Source organism: Emys orbicularis, chromosome 19 (genome assembly GCF_028017835.1).
Source record: "Emys orbicularis isolate rEmyOrb1 chromosome 19, rEmyOrb1.hap1, whole genome shotgun sequence".
NCBI classification, from domain to species: Eukaryota; Metazoa; Chordata; order Testudines; family Emydidae; genus Emys; species Emys orbicularis.
Window position 1 is genome coordinate 4,168,018 of NC_088701.1, and position 25,857 is coordinate 4,193,874.

Below are 25,857 nucleotides of genomic sequence, written 5' to 3' on the forward strand. Positions count from 1 at the left end.
TTGAGCTACAGCTTCCGGCCCTCGAGTGGCAAAATCCATGAAAGTCAGCATGTACTGCTTTCCTCTGGGTGTCTTCTTAGGGAAAGGACCTAGAATATCCACAGCTACGTGCGGAAATGGAACCTCAATGATGGGCAGTGGCTGAAGAGGGGCCTTGACCTGGTCATGGGGCTTTTCCACCCTCTGGCACACCTCACAAGACCTGACGTAGGTAGAAACGTCCATGCCCTTTTCCTCCCAGTGGAATGACTTCTCCAAACAGTCCTTGGTCCTGTTTACCCCAGCATGGCCACTAGGGTGATCGTGGGCTAAGCTCAAGAGCTTTTCCCTATACTTAGTTGGAACTACCAAGTGTCTCTGAGGATACCAGTCCTCCTTGTGCCCACCAGAAAGGGTCTCCTTGTATAAGAGTCCCCCTTCTATAACAAACCTGGACCTGTTAGAAGAGCTGAGAGGCGGTGGGTTGCTCTGTGCCGCCATCCAAGCTTCCTTGAGTCTTCCATTTGCTTCCTGCTCTGCCTGGAACTGCTCCCTTGATGCTGGAGACATTAGTTCCTCGCTGGGTTATGGACTTGGGCTTGGTCCCACTGGAAGCGATACAGGTGATGGGGTTGTTTCTGTCAACTGTGATCCACTCTCCGCTGGTGCACTAGGTGGTATTTTAGGCTCCGGTTGAGCCTCTTGCGCCAGTTTAGCTGCTGCAGGTGCAGGCTCTGTGGCGCCCTTTGTTGCTGGCTCCCCTGACTCGGGTGGGGTTGCAAGCATGGACTCTAGTGCTGACTGCTCCACCCGTTCCGATCCTTGGGCTGGTTCTGGCTCGGTCCCAGGAACTGGATCTACAACTGCTGCCTTAGACTTTGGTTTGGGGTCTGGTTCCACCACCTCTGGCTGGGTTCCTGTAGGAGGCTGAGGAATGGAGTTAGGTGTGGATGCCTGTTTAGTCTGGCTGCGGGGGACCAACCCCACCCTTTTCGTTAGCCTTACGTGGTTGGCTAAGTCTTCTCCCAGCAGCATGGGAATGGGATCATCGTCATAGACTGCAAAAGTCCATATTCCTGACCAGCCCTTGTACTGGACAGGCAACTTGGCTGTAGGCAAGTGTCATGAATATAGGGGGAAGGGTAGCAACCTTTATGTATGCAGTAGCATAAAATCCCTCCTTGGCAGCTGTACTGGATTGCCTTACCTGTAAAGGGTTAAGCAGTTCAAATAACCAAGTTGGCACCTGACCAGAAGAACCAATGAGAAAAGAAGATACTTTCAAATCTGGGGGGGGAAGGATTTGTTTGTTGTTCTGTGGGTTGTTTCCTCTCTGGACGGAGGGAGAAGCCAAGCAGGTACAATATCTCCTGAAAAATATACCTGGAATAATCTATATAAAAGCACAGAAACTGTGAGTAGGGCAAGGAAATCGTTAAGTTATCTCTTGTTTTGGCTGAATTTTGGTGAATTTTCCTATGCTACAGAGGTAGTTTCATTCCTGTTTTTGTAAAAAGCGACAAAGAGTCCTGTGGCACCTTATAGACTAACAGACGTATTGGAGCATAAGCTTTCGTGGGTGAATACCCACTTCATCGGATGCATGTAGTGGAAATTTCCAGAGGCGGGTATAAATATGCAGGCAAGAATCAGTCTAAAGATAACAAGGTTAGTTTAATCAGGGAGGATGAGGCCCTCGGTGTTCACACCTCAACTGCTAGAAGAGGGCCTGTGGTTCTTTTACTTTTTTCTTTATAAGAAAAGTTCTTCTTTTAAGAACCTGATTGACTTCAGTGTCCTAAAGACAAAGGGTCTGGTTGAGCTCACGTTGCTAAGGCAACTGGTTGGTATTTTATTCTCAAGCCTCCCCAGGAAAGGGGGTGAAGGGGCTTGGAGGGATATTTTGGGGGGATAAGGATTCCAAATGACCCTTCCCTGCATTTTTGTGTAAATCACTTGGTGGTGGCAGCAATATACCATCCAAGGACAAGAAAAGGAATTTGTGCCTTGGAGAAGTTTTAATTTAAACTGGTAGAATATAAGCCTAGGGGGTCTTTCATGCAGGTCCCCACATCTGTACCCCAGAGTTCAGAGTGGGGAGGTATCCTGACAGCAAGTTAAAAGAGTTGGCCTTAAAAGGTTGCACCGTCACTTGGGCCTCTGGGTCGATGAATTTGGGGTCCACCAGGGATTGGTGGATAGCTGACACCTGTGCGCCAGTGTCTCTCCATGCAATAATCTTCTCCTGCCCACATTCACAGTTCTTCTTTGAGTGATTGCTCATGTGTATTCCCGTAGCGACCCCTGGTGTGGCACCTCCAAGGCGCGGTATAAGGGGTGCTCCGCGCTCCTCCCACCCTCAGTTTCTTCTTGCCACCAGTGAAGGTGCTTCAGAACTGCTCTGCTCCAGCTTGTCTGCAGTGTCCCTCCAGAACTCTTGTTCGTTCAGTGTAGTAGTACCTGTAGTTGAAGTTAGCTTAGTTTAGTGTAGTTTAGTTTAGTTTAGTGCGCCTGGGCTAGGGCATGCCCCATGCCCCGGGTTTTAAGTTGTGTGACACTTGTAGGCGGCCTTCCATCCGCTGGTGCAGGGGCACACGGTCTTCTCGCATGCTATGACTGGCCGATTCCTTAAGGTGTTCCATAAGGATAAGGTCCAGCTCTGCCCTCATCCTTCGTTCCTCCCGAAGGTGGTCTCCGCCTACCACATGGGTCAGGACATTTTCCTGCCGGTCCTCTGCCCCAAGCCCCATGCCTCCAGTGAGGAGCGCTGCCTCCACACGCTGGATGTTAGATGGGCTCTGGCCTTTTACCTGGAGTGGACTAAGCCGTTCGGGAAGTCTTTGCAGCTGTTCATCGCCTAGGCCGGAAGCATGAGGGGTCGGCCGATCTCCACTCAGCGGCTCTCTGACTGGATCACCTCGTGCATCCGTGCCTGTTACGACTTGGCGGGTATCCCCCCACCGTTGATTGTGAGGGCACATTCAATTAGGGTGCAGGCCTCGTCGGCTGCCTTTTTAGTCCATGTCCCCATTCAGGACATTTGTAGGGCTGCCACATGGTCTTCAGTTCACACGTTCACCTCTCATTATGCAATCATCTCCCAGACCAGGGAAGACACTGGGTTCGGCAGGGCTGTGCTCCGTCCTGAGAGTTTGTGAACTCCTACCCATCTCCAACAGATATAGCTTGGAATCACCTATTGTGGAATACACATAAGCAATCACTCAAAGAAGAAAAGACAGTTACCTTTTCCATAACTGGTGTTCTTCGAGATGTGTTGCTCATGTCTATTCCACAGCCCGCCCTCCTTCCCCTCTGTCGGAGTTGTCTGGCAAGAAGGAACTCAGGGTGGGGAGAGTGTGCAGCACCCCTTATACCGCACCGTGGAGGCGCCACTCCAGAGGTAGCGGGGGGCGCTCCCCCCCGACGGGTACTGCTAGGGGAAAAACTTCAGTCACTAGTACACATGGCAAGCACACACACCTATTGTGGAATACACATGAGCAACACATCTCGAAGAACACCAGTTATGGAAATGGTAACTCTGGGGGTATTTACGAAGCATCTGGGCCTGAAGGCTCTCGGTGTGTCTCCGGGGTGATGAGTTGCAGTCGGCTGGTGCTCTTGGGGAAGTTGGCCTTCACATGCCCCAGCTCATTACATTTGAAGCATCGCCCAGCTGACTGTAGGCTGGGGCAAGGTGGGTGATTGGAGAGTGGGGTGGTGGGACGAGAGCATCTGGGGTCTCCCTGGCTGTGTGGAGGGTTCCTCCTTGAGAGGTGGGGCTTTGGGCTGACCTTGATGGTGGGGTGTTGTCTCGGGTTGCCCCTTCTGGTATTTGCTCCAATTGCTACTAGCTTTCTTCTACGCCACCTCCACCCATTTGGTTCCGATCTCCCCTGCCTCGGTTACAGTTTTGGGCTTCCCATCTAGGATGTACCTTTCTATTTCCTCAGGAACACCCTCTAAGAACTGCTCCATTTGCATTAGGAGAGACAGATATTCCAGAGATTTAACACAGATTTATCCAGGCATCCCAAATTTTTACAATGTGGTAGGCATGTTGGGAAAATGCCACGTCTGGTTTCCACCTTAGGGTTCTGAACCGCCAATGGGCATGCTTGTGTATTAGCTCCATTCTAATTCTGGCCTTTTGTTTAAAAAGTTCATACTTGTTCATGTGTGCTTTAGGCATTTCAGCTGCCACCTCTGCTAAGGGTCCACTGAGCTGTGGCCTTAGCTCCACCATATACTGGTCTATAGGGGTGTTGTACCCAAGGCAGGCCCTTTCAACATTTTCTAAGAAGGCCTCTGTATCATCGCCTACCTTGTATGTGGGGAATTTCTTAGAATGGGGAGCGGTACGTGGTTGATCCAGGTTAGCCTTTTCCACCTCTAAGCACTTTAGCTCCATTTCCGCCTCCAAGCGCTTCATTTCTAAGGGCTTCTCCTCTCTCCTCTCCTACCTGCCAGTGCTTCGCCTTCGCTTCCAAGATCTTTGCCTCCGCTTCCGCCTCCAAGCGCTTGTCCTCCACTTCCAAGCACTTCATCTCTAGGAAGAAATTCCTTTCTGCCTCAGTTAGAACTCGGCCTGAGTTAAAGGCAACCCTCCATCTTGGCAATTGGATCTTGGGTTAGGGAGGGCTGACCCTTCCCTCCTGGGAAGTTCCCGGTCCCTCATCCTTTCCCTGCATTTCTGTCATGGAGCTGGATGTCTGGGCTTGATCTGGGTCTGTCTTCTCCGTGGCATGCTGCTTTGGGAAGACTGGTTTTTCTAGGGTTTCGGTGCCCGACCGCAACTTCGTGCACAGGCTGCCCTACTTTAGCCTAGCTATTTCATTGCCACAAAGCTAGAAAAAAAATAAACTGCTTCTTGGACTCCCTGGCTTTGCAGGCTAATCCTTTGGCGTGCCTGTTCCCCCTAAGGAAGCAAAGAAAAGAAAGAAAAAAAACCTCCCTGGCTTTTAAGCAGCCAAAAGGAAAAATGTGTCCTTTTAAAATCCCGAGGTCTGTGCTTCTGGTTCAGAATGATCCCACCGCTCTGCCACCATGTCAGGGCTGAATCCCCACTCTGGCACTTCGAGTGTAGAAGGTGGCGGCCCGCAAGGATTCTAAAAATTAAAACTTGCCACTCCACTTCTCTGACCTTGGCTTGGTAAATGCTGCCACCACCCAAATTAAAAAACAAAAAACAAAAAAACCCAACAACAACCCTTGGACACAGGAAGGAGCACTTGAGAATTCTTCCCTGTGGGGTACCCTCAAGCCCTTTCACCCCCCCCCCAACTCTGGGGAAGAGTTGAAAAAGAAAGAAAACAAAAGAAATTAGCTGTTGCTACCAGCTAATCAAACAACATGCACAAACACCAAAAATCCAATCCTGTTCTTCAAAAAGGTAAATTTTAATTTTAAAAGAGCAATTCCAAAAATTAAGCACCCAAACTAGTTTTCTTGGGGGTTCAGCTTAAAGGCTACAAGCAAACAGAAGCATCAGGGGTTAGCACAGAGGAGATCCACAAGCCAAAATAAGAAATAAACCTGATCGGGTCTAACTAAATCCAAATGATTCTTCTAGGTATGGAAGATACTTTTTCATATCTGGTTCAAACCTTCCACAGCATTCCTGCTTATAGCCTTGTTGCTACGTGTCCCGGCAGCCCAGAGAACAACAGACAAAGGGAAAGTTTCTTTCCCAATTTTTAAAAGTTCAAGCCTTCCCATTGGCTCTTTTGGTCAGGTGCCAACTTTTTTTTCTTTAACTGGGGGACTTTTTAACCCTTTACAGGTAAAGCAAGTAGAGAACAGAGTTAACTGGCTGGCTGGGTGTCCATCAAAGGGAGATACGCCCCCCCCCTTCTTTTATCATACCTGTCTTCCAACAGTGGCCAATGCCAGGTGCCCCAGAGGGAATGAACAGAACAGGGAATCATCAAGTGATCCATCCCGTCGCCCATTCCCAGCTTCTGGCAAAAATCCCTCCTGTTCATCTGTGGTGTAATCAGTGGTGTTAAGCTAGGGATGAATTTGGCCTAGGGACTTCTCCTTGGATGCATCCTAACCAGGATCCAAAACGAAAGGGGACGCTGCCTGAGGTTGAGGACAGATTCCAGACTTATTGGGATGGAGCCTGATCTCAGTTTCACTTGACCGCTGACTTCCAGTGGAGTCATTCCTGATTCACGTTGATCACAAGATCAGCAAGTCGCTCACCTTTTCCTACTGCTCTTCATTGTCTCTGAATGCTACTGTGCTTACTATACTCTTGTCATTCCTTTCTAGCCAGAAGGAATGAGGACGACCAAAACAATTATGTCTGTCGTATTGGATCCATCTATGAAAGGAGCAGGTGAGTAGACGCACTGCTTTGCCTTTTACGTGGCGCCTTTCATCCTGAAGGTCTCAAAGAATTCCACAATCTATATCTAAGTGAGGGCATCTCTGTTTTTGGAGCTCTTGTATCTAACCCAAACCCTTAATCGAATCTGCAGCAAACTTCCCTGAAAAATTCTACCCTGGCATTCGATTGTGCGTGGGAGATTTCAGAGGGATTGTTTTCATGTTGCCTGAGATGGAGGTCAAAACCAGGCTCATTGCCGAAGACTAGAATCAGCAATATGCTGATTCCCATCTCAGCTGCCCCCTCCCTCCCTTTGCCCTAGCACATCAGTGGATTATGCAGGGCTGTCTATGAGCATTGTAGAGTATTATTCAAGAACCAGCAGCAAAGCTCACCCGGCTGGACAGATGGCATTTCACTGTCTCTTCTCCTCGTCCTTCCTTTTCAGGGGGAGTCCAAGAAGTGAAGGTGAAAGCGACAGATATAGATGACATGGTTCCAGACACAGAATTGGAGACCAAAGTCAGAATACAAGGCAAGGGCCTCTGATTTGAAAGTGTTTTATGCTGTAGAAACAGTGAAGGGAGCAATGAATTCTTCCCTGGTAGCCACACTCGCAGGAGGTGGACCGATTACCCACTTGGTTCTGTTACAACTGTCTACGTGCACTATCGAGCATTAATGGCCAAGATACAGCAAAGTCGTTGTCGGCGTGTGGCTAAGCAAGGTGCTCTCGGGAGAGACAGGTGCACAGAAATAAGGAGCACCCAGGGGGCAGCCTATGTCTCTGGACAGGATGGCCTAGTGGTTTGAGCCCTCGCTTAGTATTTGGGAAGCTTGAGTTCAAAACCTTGCTCTTCCACAGATGTTCCTGGTGACTTCGAGCAGCACCCTTAGCCTATCTGTGCTTCAGCTCCCCATCTGTAAAATATGGATAATAGCCCTTCCTTTAACCCCATTTAGCTCGACCAGCAAGGGCTGGTGCTTTCAGAGTGGGAGTATCCAGGTTCTATCCCCACTGCTGGCAGGGCTGGAGTGAAGTAGCCTAGGAGGGCTTGGTGGGAAATGCTCAGAGCATCGCAGGGACCTTGTCAGCACACAGGGCCTGGATCAATTGTTGCTGGGTTAGGATCCAACCTTCATGGGGTTTGGGTGTGCTCAGCACTGTGCAGGATTGAGCTCTCAATCTGCCACTGCCCGCAGAGAGGTCTGTCTGTCTCTCTGTCCCCACCAGCACCTGCTCTCGGTGCTCGAATTCACGCCATGTTATTTCCTTGGCCAGGAAACCCTGTGACAATCATTGTCGAAAACTCCATCGACGGGGCCAACCTGAAGCACCTCATTGTGACGCCGTCTGGCTCCGGGGAAGGGAACATGATCGGCATGACCCCCCCGGTCATCGCCACCATTTACCTGGACAGCACCGAGCAGTGGGAAAGGATTGGGGTGGAACGCAGGGCGGAAGCCATCAAGTTGATCATGCAAGGTAAGTACTTCTCATGCCAGACAGCAAATCCCTCTTCAGGCTCGCGTTAGGGACACAGGACTGGCCTCGAGGTCCATCTAGTCCAGTAGCCTGTCTCGGAGAGTGGCCGGTACCAAATGCTTCAGAAACCTCCCTTTAAGCACATTGGGCAATAGAGAGTCCAGGGATCAGGCAGGTAGCCTGGCACTCAGGGGACACCAGTTCAGTTCCCTGCTCTGCCACAGACTCCTGGTGTGATGTTGGGCAAGTCACTTAATTTCTCTGTGACTCCATTTCCCCCCTGCAAATGGGGAGAGTCACCGTGCCCTGCTGCACAGGGGGGTTGTGAGGGTAGATGGCAGGACCTCCACAAACTTCCACCGTCACCTGGAGCGTGGCCCTGCTCCCACTCTGCCCTTCCCCACGAAGCCCTGCCCCTACTCTGACCCTCCCCCTGTGGGCCCACCCACGTGCCACCCGGAGGCCCTGCCCCACTTGGCTTCTACCCCCGGAGGCCTTGCCCTTGCTCCACCTCTTCCCACCCCCATTCTGCCGCTCACTCCTCTCCGCCCCCTCCTCCCCGTCACTCACCCATAAGGCAGGAAAAAAGTGGGAGGGGCCATGTCCCTCTGGCCCCCGCTGTTCCAGCGCCCCTGGTAGTTACACTGAAGATTGTGAGGCACCCTGGTACTATAGGAATGGGTGCCAGACAAGCCCCTAAAATAGAGAGAGAATCTGCCTCCCACTTTAGGTCTCTTACTCCCTTTAGAGGTTGGTTTAAGACCTGAAGCATGAGGTTTAATATTCCTCCCACAATGTATGTTGGTATTCGTCATTGTAACTCTGAATAGATCTTCCTATGTAGACAAATGCCCAACCCCGTTTTCAGTCCTGGTAGGCTTTTGGGCTCCTGTTCATTCCGGGGGATGGGATGGTAGCCGGGTGGACACCATTCACCCACAGTTCAAATCTATGTCAGGTAGCGAGGAAGGATAGAGATTCTCATGACGATTGAGAGAACTTGGTAGGTTTCAGCCTAGCTCCTGAAGGAACAGGTGTCCCTTTCCCTACACCCCGGGCCTCTTTGTGGGCCGCCTACATTAGATGTGGAGTCTGAACTACAAACATCCCATCCATTAAGCTTTTACAATATGGGGAAACTGAGGCAGGCAGTGACTTGCCCAACAGCACATCACGTAGTGAGTGACAGAACTGAGAACTGAACCCAGGAGTCCTGACTCATAGCACCTTGCTCCAAACACTAACCCACCTTCCCCTCCCAGAGCCTGGCATAGGCATCCCACCTCCCAGGTTCCCATACACTGTAATCACTTGACTCCACTCCCAACCCGAAGGGAGGATTCATGCTGGTGAGGAATGGGGCAGTGTCCATGCCAATCGGCTTCCCCACCAGACAGCTTTCTGCCTTTGCTTCCCTTGAGTTGCTGTGTCCCTCCTGAGAGATGCGTGCAGAAAAAGGGAGAGCCACACAACTCAAGACAGCAGCGGCAGGGGTCACAGCTCTGACTTTGTTTGCCTTATGCATGTAAAGTCCTCATTAGAGACTCGCCAGACATTGCACAGCTCCTTCTTACTCTCCCTGTTTCAGGTTACATGCAGCAGATGGTTTACAAAAAACCCGACTTCTCATACGCTGCTTTCAAAGACCGGCCATCAAGCACTTGGTGAGGACAGTGGGTTTTCTAATGCACCCTCTTGATCAGCGTTAGCCTGACCCTACACATGCAATATGTGAGCCAGAGCAAGTCAGTCTCCAGCCCAAAACCAGAGGGCAAAGGTCAACACACACAATGGGAAAAAAATACCCAATCCAACTCCCACAGATGGCAATGGAAAGATACCCAAAGATGAGACAGGCACCTGGCAGGTTTTACAAAATCACCTAAGCACAGTAGGGGCTTAATTCCCTTTGAAAGTCAATGGGAGTTGGGTGTCTAACTCACTTAGGCACTTTGGTAAATCCCGTTAGGTGCCTATTTGCATCTTTAGGTGCCTAAATACCTTGTAAATGTGGCCCTCAGTGATTTCAGTGACAGTTCAGTGTGGGCGAGCGGAGGGCTTGAGGGATTGGGAACGAATAAAGTGAAGATTTAGTCATGGGTATTTTTAGTAAAAGTCATGGACAGGCCACGGGCAATAAACAAAAATTCACAGCCCATGACCTGTCCATGACTTTTACTAAAAATACCCCGTCAGGGTGTCACACCCCTGACTAATTCTTAGCTGCTCCTAGGGTGCTGCTGCTCGGGGGGTCCCCGGGGTGCTGCTGCTCGGGGGGTCCCCGGGGTGCTGCTGCTCTGGGGGTCCCCGGGGTGCCGTTGCACTGGGGGATTCCCGGGGGCTGACAGCTGGCTCCTGCTCCGGCGGTGGGGGCTGACTGCATCCGGCCGCCCGCTGTTCCAAGGCCCCTGGGGACTGCTCTCCGACAGCCTCCGGGGCTGCCCCCTGGCTGCTGCTCCAGCCGCTGCTCAGACAACCCCCAGGGTGGCCCCTGGGACTGCTGCTGCTCAGGGGGTACCCAGGGATGCCCCCGGGACTGATGCTTGGGCGGTCCCCTGGGCCAGCCACACCAGCCGCTGCATCTGTGGAAGTCATGGAACTTCACGGAATCTGTGACTTCCACGACCTCCATGACAGATTCACAGTCTTAGTAATGAACTCCAGGTCCTTTCACTTTTAGGTGGCTAGTTTGTCGCTGGCTCAGACTAACCGTTACCATCTTGACGGCTGTTCACTGGCTTGTGTGAAGTTGAGTTTGATGACTCTCCAGTCCAGTTCCCAGTGGCCAGCTGTCCACAGCGGGCCCCCAACCCCACCATCCTGGTCATACCACTGCAGGTGGCGAGAGCTCGGCACATCTCAAGTAGAGCCAGCCATAATAGGGAGCAGTGTCTGGATGCGCTTTCCCGGACAAGCGGTGACATTTTCCCTAGCTCCATGCTCACTCAGGTTACCATAAACTGACTCACATGAACCTCACTCCATTTAGTGCTGTGAATCGTCTCAACTCATACCTGAGTGCAGACGGTCCAGCTTTCACACTGAGGGCAATTCCAGGAAGGCAGGAGTGACCACGATGTGATTGATTCTGCCCTCAGGCTGACGGCCTATGTGGCGAAGGTCTTTGCCATGGCTAAGAAACTGGTGCCCATTGAAAACCAAGTTATCTGCGGGGCGGTGAAATGGCTGATCCTGGAAAAGCAGAAACTGGATGGGGTCTTCCAAGAAGATGCCCCTGTAATCCATGGAGAGATGGTTGTATGTGTTTCCTTTGACTTTTACACACCAATCACTACCCACCTCAATCATCACAGCAACTTGTTGGTTCATAATTCAAAGGGACGTGTTACTGGGCTACATCCCAAAGTCTGTGCTCACGCAGACTGATCTCCTCTCTCTCGCTCTCGCATCAGTGGAACAATCCAGTGCAGTTACATGGGCAGCAGTGAATGGAGATTCAGGCCCAGTGGGCCAGATTGTATCTATGTAGTCCTTAGTGGACTTCATGGAGTCTTAACACTTCTCCCCTGTTGGGGGTAAACATTCTGTTGGGGGTAGATCATTTTTGGTTTTGTTGTTGTTCGGGGTTTAGGAGTGGAAGGGGGGGTCATTGTTGGAGCTAGGGGTGTCAGGGTTGGGATTTATGGGTGCCAGGATTTAGGGTGTGTCAGTGTTAGGGCTTATTAGGTAAAAGGGGGTGTCAGTATCAGGCTTTTGGGGGTGTCAGTGTCAGGCTTTTGGGGTGTCAGTGTTAGGGTTTAGGGTAGAAGGGGTTGTCAGAGTCAAGGTTTGGGGGTTTCAGTGTCAGGGTTTAAGGTGTAGAAGGGGTTGTCGGTATCAGGATTTAGGGGGCCTTGGTGCTAGGTTTTAGGGGTGTTAGTGGTGGGTTTAGGGGTCTCAGTATTAGGGTTTAGGAGTTGAAGGGGGTGTCAGGGTTTAGCAGAGGTGCTGGAACTAGGGGTGCATGGGGGTGCTGCAACAACCCCTGGCTTGAAGTGGTTTCCATTATATACAGCAGCGGTGGCCAACCGGCAGCTCTGGAACCGCATGCGGCTCTTCAGAAGAAAATATGCAGCTCCTGCCAGGAGCCAACTCTGGGAAAAAAATGGTGGGTGCTCAGCACCCACCAGCAGCCCTATTAGTCCCCCACCCCTCCCGCCTGCCAGCGCCCTCTCATCAGCGCCTGCCCCTCCTGCCCGCCCGCCACTGCAATCAGCAGTTTCGCAGCATTGCGGCTCTGGGAGGGAGGGGGAGGAGCAAGGAGCACCCAGCCCCCCTCCCTCCCTCATCCCCTCCTGCCGCGATCAGCTGTTTCACGGTGTTGAGGCGGCTCGGGGGGGAGGGACGGGGGCTGGGTGCCGCGTCCTCGCTCCTCCTTCTCCCTCCCTGAGCCGCCTCAACGCCGAGAAACAGCTGATCGCAGCAGGAGATGCTGGGGGAGGGAGGAGCGAGGACCCGGTGTGCAGCCTCCCCCCCTCCTCCTCCTCTGTCCCCTGGCCTGCTGCCCCTGTTTCGCACCAGGAGGCTCTGGGAGAGAGAGGGGGCAAGGACACGGCTCACTGGGGGAGGAGGTGGAATGGGGCAGGAAGAGGCGGGGGTGGGGCAGGAGCAGGAAGGGGCAGGGTGGGGGTGGGGACTTGGTGAAAGGGGTGGAGTGGGAGGCGGGGCCTGGGGCAGAGCCAGGTGTCCAGCAACCCCTGGCTGGAGCCTGGTCTCCTTCAATAAAGTACACAGCGACTACTAGCTGCTGTGGAAATATTTAATCAACATTTTTCTTACACTATCTAACAATGGAAGGCAAGTGCAAACGGAAAAGAAAATACACAGATGAAAATCAAGGCTTCCAGCAGGAGTGGGAGCATAAGTACTTTTTCATTGAACGTAATGGTAAGGCCATGTGTCTTCTTTGCCAGACGTGTCTCTCTCAGTTCAAATCTTCAAACTTGCAGCGTCATTTCGCTTCTAGCCATGTACGTATGGATCAAGAATTCCCACAAGGTTCTGAAAACTGAACATTTTGAAAAAACAAACAGATGCAGAAGCCCAGTTCTTCACTGGATTTGCCAACCGATCGCAGACTGTAACGTTAGCCTCCTATTATGTGGCCTGGCACATAGCCCGTGCAAAAAAGCCCTACTCTGAAGGCGAGTTTATAAAAATGTGCCTCACTGATGTGATTTCAATCCTGTCACCAGAGAATGAGAATCTACAGGAGAAAATTTCTGCCCTGCAGCTTTCACACCACACAATAGAACACAGAATCTCCGACCTGAACAGTGTCATCGAGTTGCAACTGCACTTGCAACTTCAGCAGTGTGAGTTTTTGAGCATCGCTTTGGATGAGTCGTGCGATGTACAGGATAAACCTCAATTATCGGTATTTGTCCGGACTGTGTTTGACGACTGTGTTGTAAGGGAAGAACTCCTCCTGGATATCGTCCCACTAAAGGACAGAACTCATGGACGAGATCTAAAGAAGGCATTGATGTTGTTAGCTGTGAAACACCACTTCTCTTTACAGAAGTTCACTGCCATTGCAACAGATGGGTCTCCATCCATGTGGGGATCTGTGAATGGATTAGTAGGGCTTTGTAAGTCTGACGAGAGCTTTCCCGAATTTTGGATATTTCACTGTATTATTCATTGGGAGCAACTGGTATCTAAAAATCTCAAATTTCATCACGTCATGAAACCAGTCTTGCACATTGTGAATTTCATTTGCTCAAATGCATTCAATCACAGACAATTTCAAAATCTAATCGAAGAACTGGATGAAGACAATTTCCCTGCTGATTTGCCATTTCACTGCGCAGTTCGATGGCTCTCAAGAGGTAAAGTTATTTCCCGTTTTTTCGAGCTCCTGGAACCAGTAAAATTGTTTATGGAGGAGAATCAAAGAATACACCCTGAGCTTGCAGCTCCTGGGTGGGTTCTAGACTTGGCATTTCTTGCAGACATGCTGCTGAATTTGGATAAACTAAACATGGACTTAGAAGGAAAATTCCGGTTGCTGTCTCATCTAGTGCAAAGTGTACTTGCGTTCATGAACAAACTGCAGTTGTTTCACAGACAAATGCTTGAGGGAGAGCTGACACACTTTCCCTCAATGTCACAACTTCCAGACAGAGCAAAAGAAGATGCAGCAGAACCCCTAAAATGGAGCACAACTAGATATGTGAGCATGATTAAAGATCTTAAGGACAGTTTTGAGGAAAGATTTCAAGATTTGCAGCAGAAAAGACCTCAAATCAGTTTTCTGCTTGACCCTTTTAGTGTTGAAGTTACTGACGAAGCAACATCCCAGATGGAAATAATAGAACTTTTAGAAGATGACAGATTGAAATCTGTTTAGAAGACAGAGGGGACCCTTACTTTCTGGAAATCTGTACCAAAGGATAAATACTCCAACATCAGAGGTGCAGCCCTAAAATTAATCTCAATGTTTGCCTCGACCTATCTTTGTGAGTCTCTTTTCTCAACACTCAAACATGTGAAAACCAAGCACCAATCCATTTTGACAGACAGCCACTTAAGAGAACTGCTGCGTGTGAACACAACTGAACACAAACCAGACTTCAAGGGAATTGTTGAAAGCAAAGATTGCCAGAAGTCCCACTAAGTAAAACGTTAAGACAAGTTATTGTTATTATCGTTAACTATATATTATAAATGCAGAATAAATATACATTATCAAATTATATAATGATTGTGTGTGTATGTATATATATATATATATATATATACACACATATACATATACGTATATAATCATTACATAATACTGTGGCTCTTTGGCAATGTATATTGGTAAATTCTGGCTCCTTCTCAGGCTCAGGTTGGCCACCCCGATATACAGGGTTACAGTTTGGTTCAATGGCTCTCAGCACCCCCACTATAAAAATTGTTCCAGTACCCTTGGGGTTTAGGGGTGTTGGGGTTTAGGGCTGTCAGTATCTAGGTTTAAGGGGTCTCAGTGTTAGGGTTTAGGGTAGAAGGGGGTGTCTGTGTCAGGGTTTATTAGATAGAAGGGGGTGGGGTTAGTGCTGTGAGTGTTGTTCTGGTGGTGGAGAGACGTCTCCAAAGGGGATAGTTTTGCAGCGTTTACTAAAGACACTTAGGCTCTGGCCTGGCTTGATCTCCCCTGGGCATTGGTTCCCCAGCCAGCTGCCCTCAACTGAGAATGCCTTGTCCTCACCTCTCATGTGCTTCGTCCTGGGCTTAGTGATTTGCATTGTGTCAGAGGAGCGCAGCTGTCTTGGTGCTTCACAGGCCAAAGTTTGGTCTTTGATATCGCTGGGGCTCAATCCATTAACACACGGGAAGCTGCCTGGGAGCTAGTGGCAGGACCTGAGCACCGGCCTGGTGAGCTAAATTCTCTCACGCTGGTTTAATACGAAGCGTCTCTATTGACTTGGATGGAGTTCCTCCACACTGACAAAGGAGTAACTGAGATCAGAACCTGGCCCATTGCACGACAGGTGTTCATTAGCCAAAAGGAGGTTCAGCGATAGGTCTAACCATGACTGAGAGTCCATTCTTGGGTACCTTTCTAGGAAGCATGTGTTCTGTTATAATTTCCAATGCTGAGGGCCTGGGATTAATTCTTTCTTTTCATGGTACGCGGGGGACTTTCTTATCCCAAATCTGTCCTTTGCTCCCCTTTAGGGAGGGTACAAGGGTGCTGAGCCTGATGTCTCTTTAACGGCTTTTGTGCTGATTGCCTTGGAGGAGGCCAAGGACATCTGCAAGGATCAAGTCAACGTGAGTATCTCTGCACCGTAGATTCACTTCTAAGTTCATACCCAGGTTTGCCCATCTTTCCATCCCCTATGAACAGTGGCACGTGGAATTTACTGGGGAAGGAGTTAGTGGCGTTGCCAGATAGTCTTCTCTCCTCGCACACCTGTTGAGGAACTCAGGTCTCGAATGTCTGGGACGCAGCCTTCGGAGTCCTCCAACGATCTTGCAAGAGTCTGCCAGGAAAATGAGAGAAGCTGGGCTTGGATATTTATCATATAAAAAACCAAGCAGAGGAAAACAAATTAAAATAATGTAGAGACCATCTTCATACATTGGAAAGAAGCAATGAGTCCTTATTTGGGTTTGGCTTTATGCTATGGTTTATTGGCTTCTCCATGTACAAAAGGAGAGACTATCAGAATACAAGGCTTTCAGGATTACAAACTGGGCGGGTTTAAGTTTCCTGTTATTATATTGAGGTAGCCCCTTGGAGCCGCAGTCCATGACCAGAGATCCCGTTGTGCCAGGTACTGTACAAACACAGAACCAGAAGACAGTCTCTGCTCCAGAAAGTTTGCAATCTAAGCATGCAGGAATATTAAGCGGAACTGGACGGGTCAGGGGATTAGTTACGGGACATTGATTTACTTATTTAGATTTTAAATAATTTTTAAAAGATGCATGTGCAATGCTCTAGCACAGTGTGGGCAAACTACGTCCTGCGGGCCGCATCCGGCCCGTCAGACATTTTAATCTGGCCCTCGAGCTCCTGCCAGGGAGCAGGGTCAGGGTCTGCTCCGCACGGCTCCCGGAAGCAGTGACAAGTCCCCACTCTTGTTCCTGCATGTAGGGGCAGCCAGAAGCTCCGCACGCTGCCCTGTCCACAGGCGTCGCCCCTGCAGCTCTCTCCTGGCTGGCACTGCGCCTCCACGTAGGAGCCGGAGTGGGGACATGCTGCTGCTTACGGGAGCCGCATCTGAGCTGCCTGGCCGTGCCGCCGCATAGGAGCTGGAGCGGGGACATGCCACTGCTTCTAGGAGCTGCTTGAGGTTAGCGCTACTCAGAGCCTGCATCCCTGCCCCCCTCCCGGAACCCAGCCCCCTGCCCCAGCCCTAATCCCCCTCATGCCCTCCGAACCCCTCGGTCCCAGCCCAGAGCATCTTCCTACACCGCAAACCTCTCATCCCCAGAGCCCTCAACCCCCCCCCCCCCCCGTACCCCAACCCCCTGCCCCAGCCCAGAGCCTCCTGTACCCTGAACATCTCATTTCTGGGCCCACCCCAGAGCCCAAACCCCCAGCTGGAGCCCTCACCCCATCCCACACCCCAACCCCCAATTTAGTGAGCATTCGTGGCCCACCATACAATTTCCCATACCCAGATGTGGCCCTCAGGCCAAAAAGTTTGCCCACCCCTGCTCTAGCACCCTGCCATGTCATTAACCACACAGTTACATCCCCCAGGGTTAAAGTGATCATTTCAGTAGGACCTCAACTGGCCAGACAGCAACCGAACCTCCTTTCTACCCCTTCATCTTTAGGAGAAGCAAACCCTCAGCCCTCTCCAAGGACCCTATCAAAGAGGTGTCTTTTGCAGCATGCTCAGGTCACCACATTTGAACTATTTCAGGCCAGGCTGGGGAACAACTTCCAGAGTCTTGGAGCCCTTGTAGAGAACAGCCTGGCAGCTGCCCCCTCTCTTTTATAGTGAAGAGAAGCCCGCTGACTGCAGCTGTAGCAATACAGCATGAGGAGAGAGGCAATCAGCCAAAGGGTGAAGACAGAGTGGCCTAGTGGCTAGCACCCTGGACTAGGCTTCAGGAGACTTGTGTTCTCATCCCATACCTGCTGGGGGACCTCAGGCAAATAATTTTCTTGCTCTTTACCTCAGTTTCTCTTTCTGTAATATGGGGCTAACAAGACTGACCTCCTTTATAAAGCGCTTGGAGATCTGCTGAGGAGAAGTGTTATATAAGAGCTTGGTATTATTAGATCCTAGGACCCGGTAAAACCGGGACAGGGGGACGACACTACCCTCTCATCGCGCGGAGGCTTGCTCGGCCACTACCGTTCGTGGGGCTAAACAGAGGACATCCTCCTCCAGAATTGCCTCCATCTTTCTTCTTCAGGCTTGCCAGTCCTACATTTGCTCCATATGCGCTTTGTCCTCCTGTACACTTTCTGTCCACTATTTTTTTGGCCATCCTCTTGTTTTCTGCCTGTAAACGTTACTCTCAAATGCCTCCCTAACAGGATTCCCTTCACAAGCGCTGACTTTTGTTTTTCCCGGTGAGTGCTCCATCCCCGCTCTGCCCTGAGGCCCCATCCCCACTTCACACCTTCCCCGCCCTTGCTCCACCTCTTCCTGACCCCGCTCCTCCCAATCCCTGCCAGCCCGCCGCTCCCTCTTCTCCGTCCCCTCCCCTGAGAGCTTCCCACCAGCCGCTTGCTGATCAGTGGCCAGCTCCAGGGACCTGCTAAACAGCTGATCGGCTGCCAGCCGGGGCAGAACCACTGTGCCTGGTGGGTGCTGAGCACCCCCTATTTTTTTCCATGGGTGCTTGAGCCGCAGAGCACCCACAGAGTCGGCGCCTATGATTCTCTTCATCCCCTTTGTATGTGCCCACCACATCATCTCATCCTCCTCTCTTGCAGCTTCTCTCATATACCACAGACCAGGGCCAGATTTTGGGGGCAGGCAATCCAGGCAACCACCTTGGGTGCTGGATTTGGGCTGGTGGTGCTGGGCTCGGGGTGCTGTTTTTGTTGTTAGAGACAAAAGGGGAAATCGAATGTTTGAAGTAAAACGTTTCCGGTATTCTGTATGTGGATTCATTTCTCACTAACCTCCTAGAATGTTCTGGACCTATAAGCTTTGTTTCTATAAGCTTAGAGGAAACAAATGTTTTTTTTTATTTGCTTATATATGGCATGAATAAATGCAGATTTACAGCTCCTAGCCTGCAAATGTATCATCTTATATGACAGGGATAAATCATGCATGCGAATCGTGCATCAAAGTGGTGAAATGGGCTACAAATGCAATAGAAAATAAGTTATTCAAAAATTTAACAGATAGAGGGGGGGATGGCCAAAGACGCTCTGGGGCGCCATTTGGGCTAGGGCCGGCCCTGCCAGAGACTTTGGTCTCACTCCTGATGACATTCTGCATGTGACTCATAGACTCATAGAATATCAGGGTTGGAAGGGACCTCAGGAGGTCATCTAGTCCAACCCTCTGCTCAAAGCAGGACCAATTCCCAACTAAATCATCCCAGCCAGGGCTCTGTCAAGCCTGACTTTAAAAACCTCTAAGGAAGGAGATTCCACCACCTCCCTAGGTAACCAATTCCAGTGCTTCACCACCCTCCTAGTGAAAAAGTTTTTCCTAATATCCAACCTAAACCTCCCCCACTGCAACTTGAGACCATTACTCCTTGTTCTGTCATCTAGTACCACCGAGAACAGTCTAAATCCATCCTCTTTGGAACCCCCTTTCAGGTAGTTGAAAGCAGCTATCAAATCCCCCCTCATTCTTCTCTTCTGCAGACTAAACAATCCCAGTTCCCTCAGCCTCTCCAGGAATGTCCCCTTTCGCCGCCTTCAAATATCTCACTTCCATGCCTTCCTACCTCCTCCATCTTTCACCAGCACAAAATTCACTGTGAAATTAAATAAAGCTGGAAGCCACATGAATTCATAATGTCTTAATGTAACCCACACAGCTCCTGGTGTGGTGTTCTGTCCCATCTAGTAGCACTGAGACCACTTAGAGAGTCGAAACGGTCGAAATGACAGACTGGACCTCTACATAGAGTGCTTCCGCAGACGTGCACAGGCTGAAATTGTGGACAAACAACATCACTTGTCCCATAACCTCAGCCATACAGAATGCAATGCCATCCACAGCCTCAGAAACAACTCTGACATTATCATCAAAGGGGCTGACAAAGGAGGTGCTGTAGTCATAATGAACAGGTCAGATTATGAACAGGAGGCTGCCAGGCAACTCTCCAAGACCACATTGTACAGGCCACTATCCTCTGATCCCACTGAGGAATACCAAAAGAAACTACACCATCTGCTCAAGAAATTCCCGGCTACAGTACGGGAACAAATCTACATGGACACAACCCCAGAACTCCGACCAGGGGTATTCTATCTGCTACCCAAGATCCATAAACCCGGAAACCCTGGACGCCCCATCATCTCAGGCATTGGCACTCTTACAGCAGGATTATCTGGCTGTTTGGACTCTCTCCTCAGACCCTACACTACCAGCACTCACAGCTACCTTCGAGACACCACCGACTTCCTGAGGAAACTACAATGCATTGGTGTTCTTCCTGAAAACACCATCCTGGCCACCATGGATGTAGAAGCACTTTACACCAATATTCCACATGAGGATGGACTACAAGCTGTCAGGAACAGTATCCCTGATGAGGCCACAGCACGCCTGGTGGCTGAGCTTTGTGACTTTGTCCTCACCCACAACCACTTCAGATTTGGGGACAACTTATACCTTCAAGTCAGTGGCACTGCTATGGGTACCCGCATGGCCCCACAGTATGCCAACATTTTTATGGCTGACTTAGAAAAACGCTTCCTCAGCTCTCGTCCCCTAGTGCCCCTCCTCTACTTGCGCTACATTGATGACATCTTCATCATATGGACCCACGGAAAGGAGGCCCTTGAAGAATTCCATCTGGACTTCAACAATTTCCACCCCACCATCAACCTCAGCCTGGACCAGTCCACACAAGAGATCCACTTCCTGGACACTACAGTGCAAATAAGTGATGGTCACATAAACACCACCCTATACCGGAAACCTACTGACCGCTATACGTACCTACATGCCTCCAGCTTCCATCCAAGGCACATCACACAATCCATTGTCTACAGCCAAGCCCTAAGATACAACCGAATTTGCTCCAACCCCTCAGACAGAGACAAACACCTACAAGATCTTTATCAAGCATTCTTAAAACTACAATACCCACCTGGGGAAGTGAGGAAACAGATTGACAGAGCAAGATGGGTACCCAGAAATCACCCACTACAGGACAGGCCCAACAAGGACAATAACAGAACACCACTGGCCATCACATACAGCCCCCAGCTAAAACCTCTCCAGTGCATTATCCACAATCTACAACCTATCCTGGAAAATGATCCCTCACTCTCACAGACCTTGGGAGGCAGGCCAGTCCTCGCTTACAGACAACCCCCCAACCTGAAGCAAATACTCACCAGCAACTACACACCACACCACAGAAACACCAACCCAGGAACCAATCCCTGTACAAACCTCATTGCCTACTCTGTCCCCATATCTACTCTGGTGACACCATCAGAGGATCCAACCACATCAGCCACACCATCAAGGGCTCATTCACCTGCACATCTACTAATGTTATATATGCCATCATGTGCCAGCAATGCCCCTCTGCCATGTACATTGGCCAAACCGGACAGTCCCTCCACAAAAGAATAAATGGACACAAATCGGACATCAGGAATGGTAACATACAAAAGCCAGTAAGTGAACACTTCAGTCTCCCTAGTCATTCTATTACAGATTTAAAAGTTACTATCATTGAACAAAAAAACTTCAGAAACAGACTTCAAAGAGAAACAGCAGAACTAAAATTCATTTGCAAATTTAACACCATTAATCTGGGTTTGAATAGGGACTGGGAGTGGCTGGCTCATTACAGAAACAGCTTTTCCGCTCCTGGAATTGACACCTCCTCATCTATTATTGGGAGTGGACTATCCACCCTGATTGAATTGGCCCTGTCAACACTGGTTCTCCACTTGCGAAGTAACTCCCTGCTCTCCATGTGTAAGTATATAATGCCTGCATCTGTAACTTTCACTCTATGCATCTGAAGAAGTGAGGCTTTTACCCACGAAAGCTTATGCCCAAATAAATCGGTTAGTCTTTAAGGTGCCACCAGACTCCTTGTTGTTTTTGTAGATACAGACTAACACGGCTACCCCCGATACTTAGAGAGAGATTCATGAGTCTGCTCTAGAGCCTTAGGGCTTTTAGTTCATGCATTTAGCTCCGCAGGTCCCAGGTTTGATCCTGCCTGCCGACGACCAGCGTCTGTCGGTGTTACATTAACACCACCCAAAACCTCAGCCTAACTCACGAGTTTGATTTTCTTTTGTTTTCTTTGTCACCTCGTAGAGTTTCGAAGGCAGCATCAGCAAAGCCGCTGACTACTTAGCCCAAAGGTACCAGTCTTTAGCCAGACCTTACACTGTGGCTCTTGCGTCCTATGCCTTAGCGATGGTGGGGACACTGAACACCGAGAAGACGCTCATGAGAGCTTCGACAGGTAAATGAGGGCATCTTATCAAGTACTGAAAAGATGTGGCCAAGTCAGGATGGGGTTCAGGGAAGAGAAGCAAAGGAGGTTGGAGAGGGAGTAACTTATGAGGAATGAATCACAGGCATAGATTTGTTCCTTTTGACCAGATTTGAGCTTTTAGAGTCTGTCTGGGCAAAAATCACATTGGGGAAGAAAGCTACTAGAGCCTCCCTTGGGATAGTGCTTGGGGTGTGCTACAGACCGCCAGGATCCGACTTGGATATGGATAGAGACCTCTTTAATGCTTTTAATGAAGTAAATACTAATGGGAATTGTGTGATCAAGACTTTAACTTCCCAGATATAGACTGGAGGACAAGTGCTAGTAGTAATAGGGCTCAGATTTTCTTGGATGCGATAGCTGATGGATTCCTTCACCAAGTAGTTGCTGAACCAACAAGAGGGGATGCCATTTTAGATTTGGTTTTGGTGAGTAGTGAGGACCTCATAGAAGAAATGGTTGTAGGGGACAACCTTGGTTCGAGTGATCATGAGCTCATTCAGTTCAAACTAAATGGAAGGATAAACAAAAATAGATCTGTGACTAGGGTTTTTGATTTCAAAAGGGCTAACTTAAAAAAAATAAGGAAATTAGTTAGGGAAGTGGATTGGACTGAAGAACTTGTGGATCTAAAGGTGGAGGAGGCCGGGATTTACTTCAAGTCAAGGTAGCAGAAACTATCAGAAGCCTGCATCCCAAGAAAGGGGAAAAAACTCATAGGCAGGAGTTGTAGACCAAGCTGGATGAGCAAGTATCTCAGAGAGGTGATTAAGAAAAAGCAGAAAGCCTACACGGAGTGGAAGATGGGAGGGATCAGCAAGGAAAGCTACTTTATTGAGGTCAGAACATGTAGGGATAAAGTGAGAAAGGCCAAAAGCCATGTAGAGTTGGACCTTGCAAAGGGAATTAAAACCAATAGTAAAAGGTTCTATAGCCATATAAATAGGAAGAAAACAAAGAAAGAAGAAGTGGGACCGCTAAACACTGAGGATAGAGTGGAGGTTAAGGATAATCTAGGCATGGCCCAATATCTAAACAAATACTTTGCCTCAGTCTTTAATGAGGCTAATCAGGAGCTTAGGGATAATGGTAGGATGACAAATGGGAATGAGGATATGGAGATAGATATTACCACAGCCAAACTCGAACAGCTTAATGGGACTAAATTGGGGGGGAAAAGTGATCTGGGTAACTACAGGCCTGTTGGTTTGACATCTGTAGTATGCAAGGTCTTGGAAAATTTTTTGAAGGAGAAAGTAGTTAAGGACATTATGGTCAATGGTAATTGGGACAAAATACAATATGGTTTTACAAAAGGTAGATCGTGCCAAACCAACCTGATCTCCTTCTTTGAGAAGGTAACAGATTTTTTAGACAAAGGGAAACACAGTGGATCTAATTTACCTCAATTTCAGTAAGGCATTTGATACAGTTCCACATGGGGAATTATTAGCTAAATTGGAAAAGATGGGGATCAATATGAAAATTGAAAGGTGGATAAGGAATTGGTTAAAGGGGAGACTACAATGGGTCATACTGAAAAGTGAACTGTCAGGCTGGAAGGAGGTTACTAGTGGAGTTCCTCAGGGATCGGTTTTGGGACCAATCTTATTTAATCTTTTTATTACTGACCTTGGCACAAAAAGTGGGAATGTGCTAATAAAGTTTGCGAATGACATGAAGCTGGGAGGTATTGCCAATACAGAGAAGGACAGGGATATCATACAGGAAGATCTGAATGACCTTGTAAACTGGAGTAATAGTAATAGGATGAAATTTAATAGTGAAAAGTGCAAGGTCATGCATTTAGGGATTAATAACAAGAATTTTTGTTATAAACTGGGGACGCATCACTTGGAAGTAACAGAGGAGGAGAAGGACCTCGGAGTATTGGTTGATCACAGGATGACTATGAGCCGCCAATGTGATATGGCTGTGAAAAAAGCTAATGCGGTCTTGGGATGCATCAGGCGAGGTATTTCCAGTAGAGATAAGGAGGTGTTAGTACCATTATACAAGGCACTGGTGAGACCTCATCTGGAATATTGTGTGCAGTTCTGGTCTCCCATGTTTAAGAAGGATGAATTCAAACTGGAACAGGTACACAGAAGGGCTACTAGGATGATTTGAGGAATGGAAAACCTGTCTTATGAAAGGAGACTCAAAGAGCTTGGCTTGTTTAGCCCAACCAAAAGAAGGCTGAGGGGAGATATGATTGCTCTATATAAATACATCAGAGGGATAAATACCAAGGAGGGAGAGGAATTATTTAACCTCAGTACCAATGTGGACACAAGAACAAGTGGATATAAACTGGCCATCAGGAAGTTTAGACTTGAAATTAGATGAAGGTTTCTAACCATCAGAGGAGTGAAGTTCTGGAACAGCCTTCCAAGGGGAGCAGTGGGGTCAAAAGACATATCTGGCTTCAAGACTAAGCTTGATAAGTTTATGGAAGGGATGGTATGATGGGATGGCCTAATTTTGGCAATTAATTGATCTTTGACTATTAGCGGTAAATATGCCCAATGGCCTGTGATGGGACACTAGATAGGGTGGGATCTGAGTTACTACAGAGAATTCTTTCCTGGGTGTCTGGCTGGTGAGTCTTGCCCACAAGCTCAGGGTTTAGCTGATCGCCATATTTGGGGTCGGGAAGGAATTTTCTTCCAGGGCAGATTGGCAGCGGCCCTGGGGGGTTTTCACCTTCCTCTGCAGCGTGGGGCACTGATCACTTGCTGGAGGATTCTCTGCACCACAAGTTGAGGACTTCAATAGCTCAGACATAGGTCAGGGGTTTGTTACAGGCGTGGGTAGGTGAGATTCTGTGGCCTGCGTTGTGCAGGAGATCAGACTAGAAGATCATAATGGTCCCTTCTGACCTTAAAGTCTATGAATCTATGAGCTTGATTGGGCTGGGTGTAAATCTAGAGTAACTCTCCTGGGTTGAGTGGAGTTACTCCAGATTTACACCCATGTGTCTGAGCTCTGGATGTGGCAGAGATATATGGTATTACTTGTCCTCAGGAGGAATCGGAGAGCCCTGTACGTATATCTAAAGCAGGGGTCTCAAACTCAATTTACCCTAGGGCCAGTGCCAGTCCTCAAATCCTCCCAGTGGGCCAATAATGTCACTCATGCCGCCCAGAACCCGCCCCCCAAAACTCCACCCCTACCTGCCTAAGGGTCTGGGAGGGAGTTTGGGTGGGGGAGGAGGTCTGGGGTAGGGGATTGGGGTGCAGGCTCCAGGAGGGAGTTTGAGTGGGGGAGGGGGTCTGGGGTGCAAGCTCTGGGATGGAGTTTGGGTGCTGGATGCAGGCTCTGGGCTGGGGCAAGGGGTAGGGATGCAGGAGGAGGGGGTGGGGTTGCAGACTCTGGGAGGGAGGAGGGGGAGGGGGAGGGGTGCAGGCTCTCTGAGGGAGTTTGGGAGCGGGAGGTGGTATGTGGGGAGGGGGTGAAGGCTCTGTGAGGGAGTTTGGGGGTGAGAAGGGGTGTGTGGGAACGGGGGTCAGGCTCTGTGAGGGAGTTTGGGGGTGGGAAGGGTATGTGGGGAGGGGTGCAGGCTCTGTGAGGGAGTTTGGGGGTGGGAAGAGGTGTGTGGGAAGGGGGTACAGGCTCTGTGAGGGAGTTTGGGGGTGGGAGGGGGTATGTGGGGAGGGGTACAGGCTCTGTGAGGGAGTTTGGGGGTGGGAAGGGGTGTGTGGGAACGGGGTTCAGGCTCTGAGGGAGTTTGGGGGTGGGAAGGGTATGTGGGGAGGGGTGCAGGCTCTGTGAGGGAGTTTGGGAGCGGGAGGGGGTATGTGGGGAGGGGGTGCAGGCTCTGTGAGGAAGTTTGGGGGCTGGGGGTGTGTGGGAAGGGGGTGCAGGCTCTGTGAGGGAGTTCGGGGGTGGGAAGAGTATGTGGGGAGGGGTGCAGGCTCTGTGAGGGAGT

At 49.6% G+C, this 25,857-nt stretch overlaps 1 protein-coding gene across 1 annotated transcript in view; it reads left to right on the top strand.

The window, feature by feature from the left end:
- Positions 1-25,857, top strand: part of LOC135891785 (complement C3-like) — an 84,404-nt gene that overhangs the window by 37,200 nt on the left and 21,347 nt on the right. Inside the window, exons 22-28 of the mRNA XM_065419447.1 lie at positions 6,259-6,325; positions 6,765-6,851; positions 7,599-7,802; positions 9,391-9,466; positions 10,901-11,060; positions 15,468-15,563; positions 21,743-21,893. Coding sequence (XP_065275519.1) covers positions 6,259-6,325; positions 6,765-6,851; positions 7,599-7,802; positions 9,391-9,466; positions 10,901-11,060; positions 15,468-15,563; positions 21,743-21,893 — 841 coding nt within the window. The remainder of the gene's footprint in view (positions 1-6,258; positions 6,326-6,764; positions 6,852-7,598; positions 7,803-9,390; positions 9,467-10,900; positions 11,061-15,467; positions 15,564-21,742; positions 21,894-25,857) is intronic.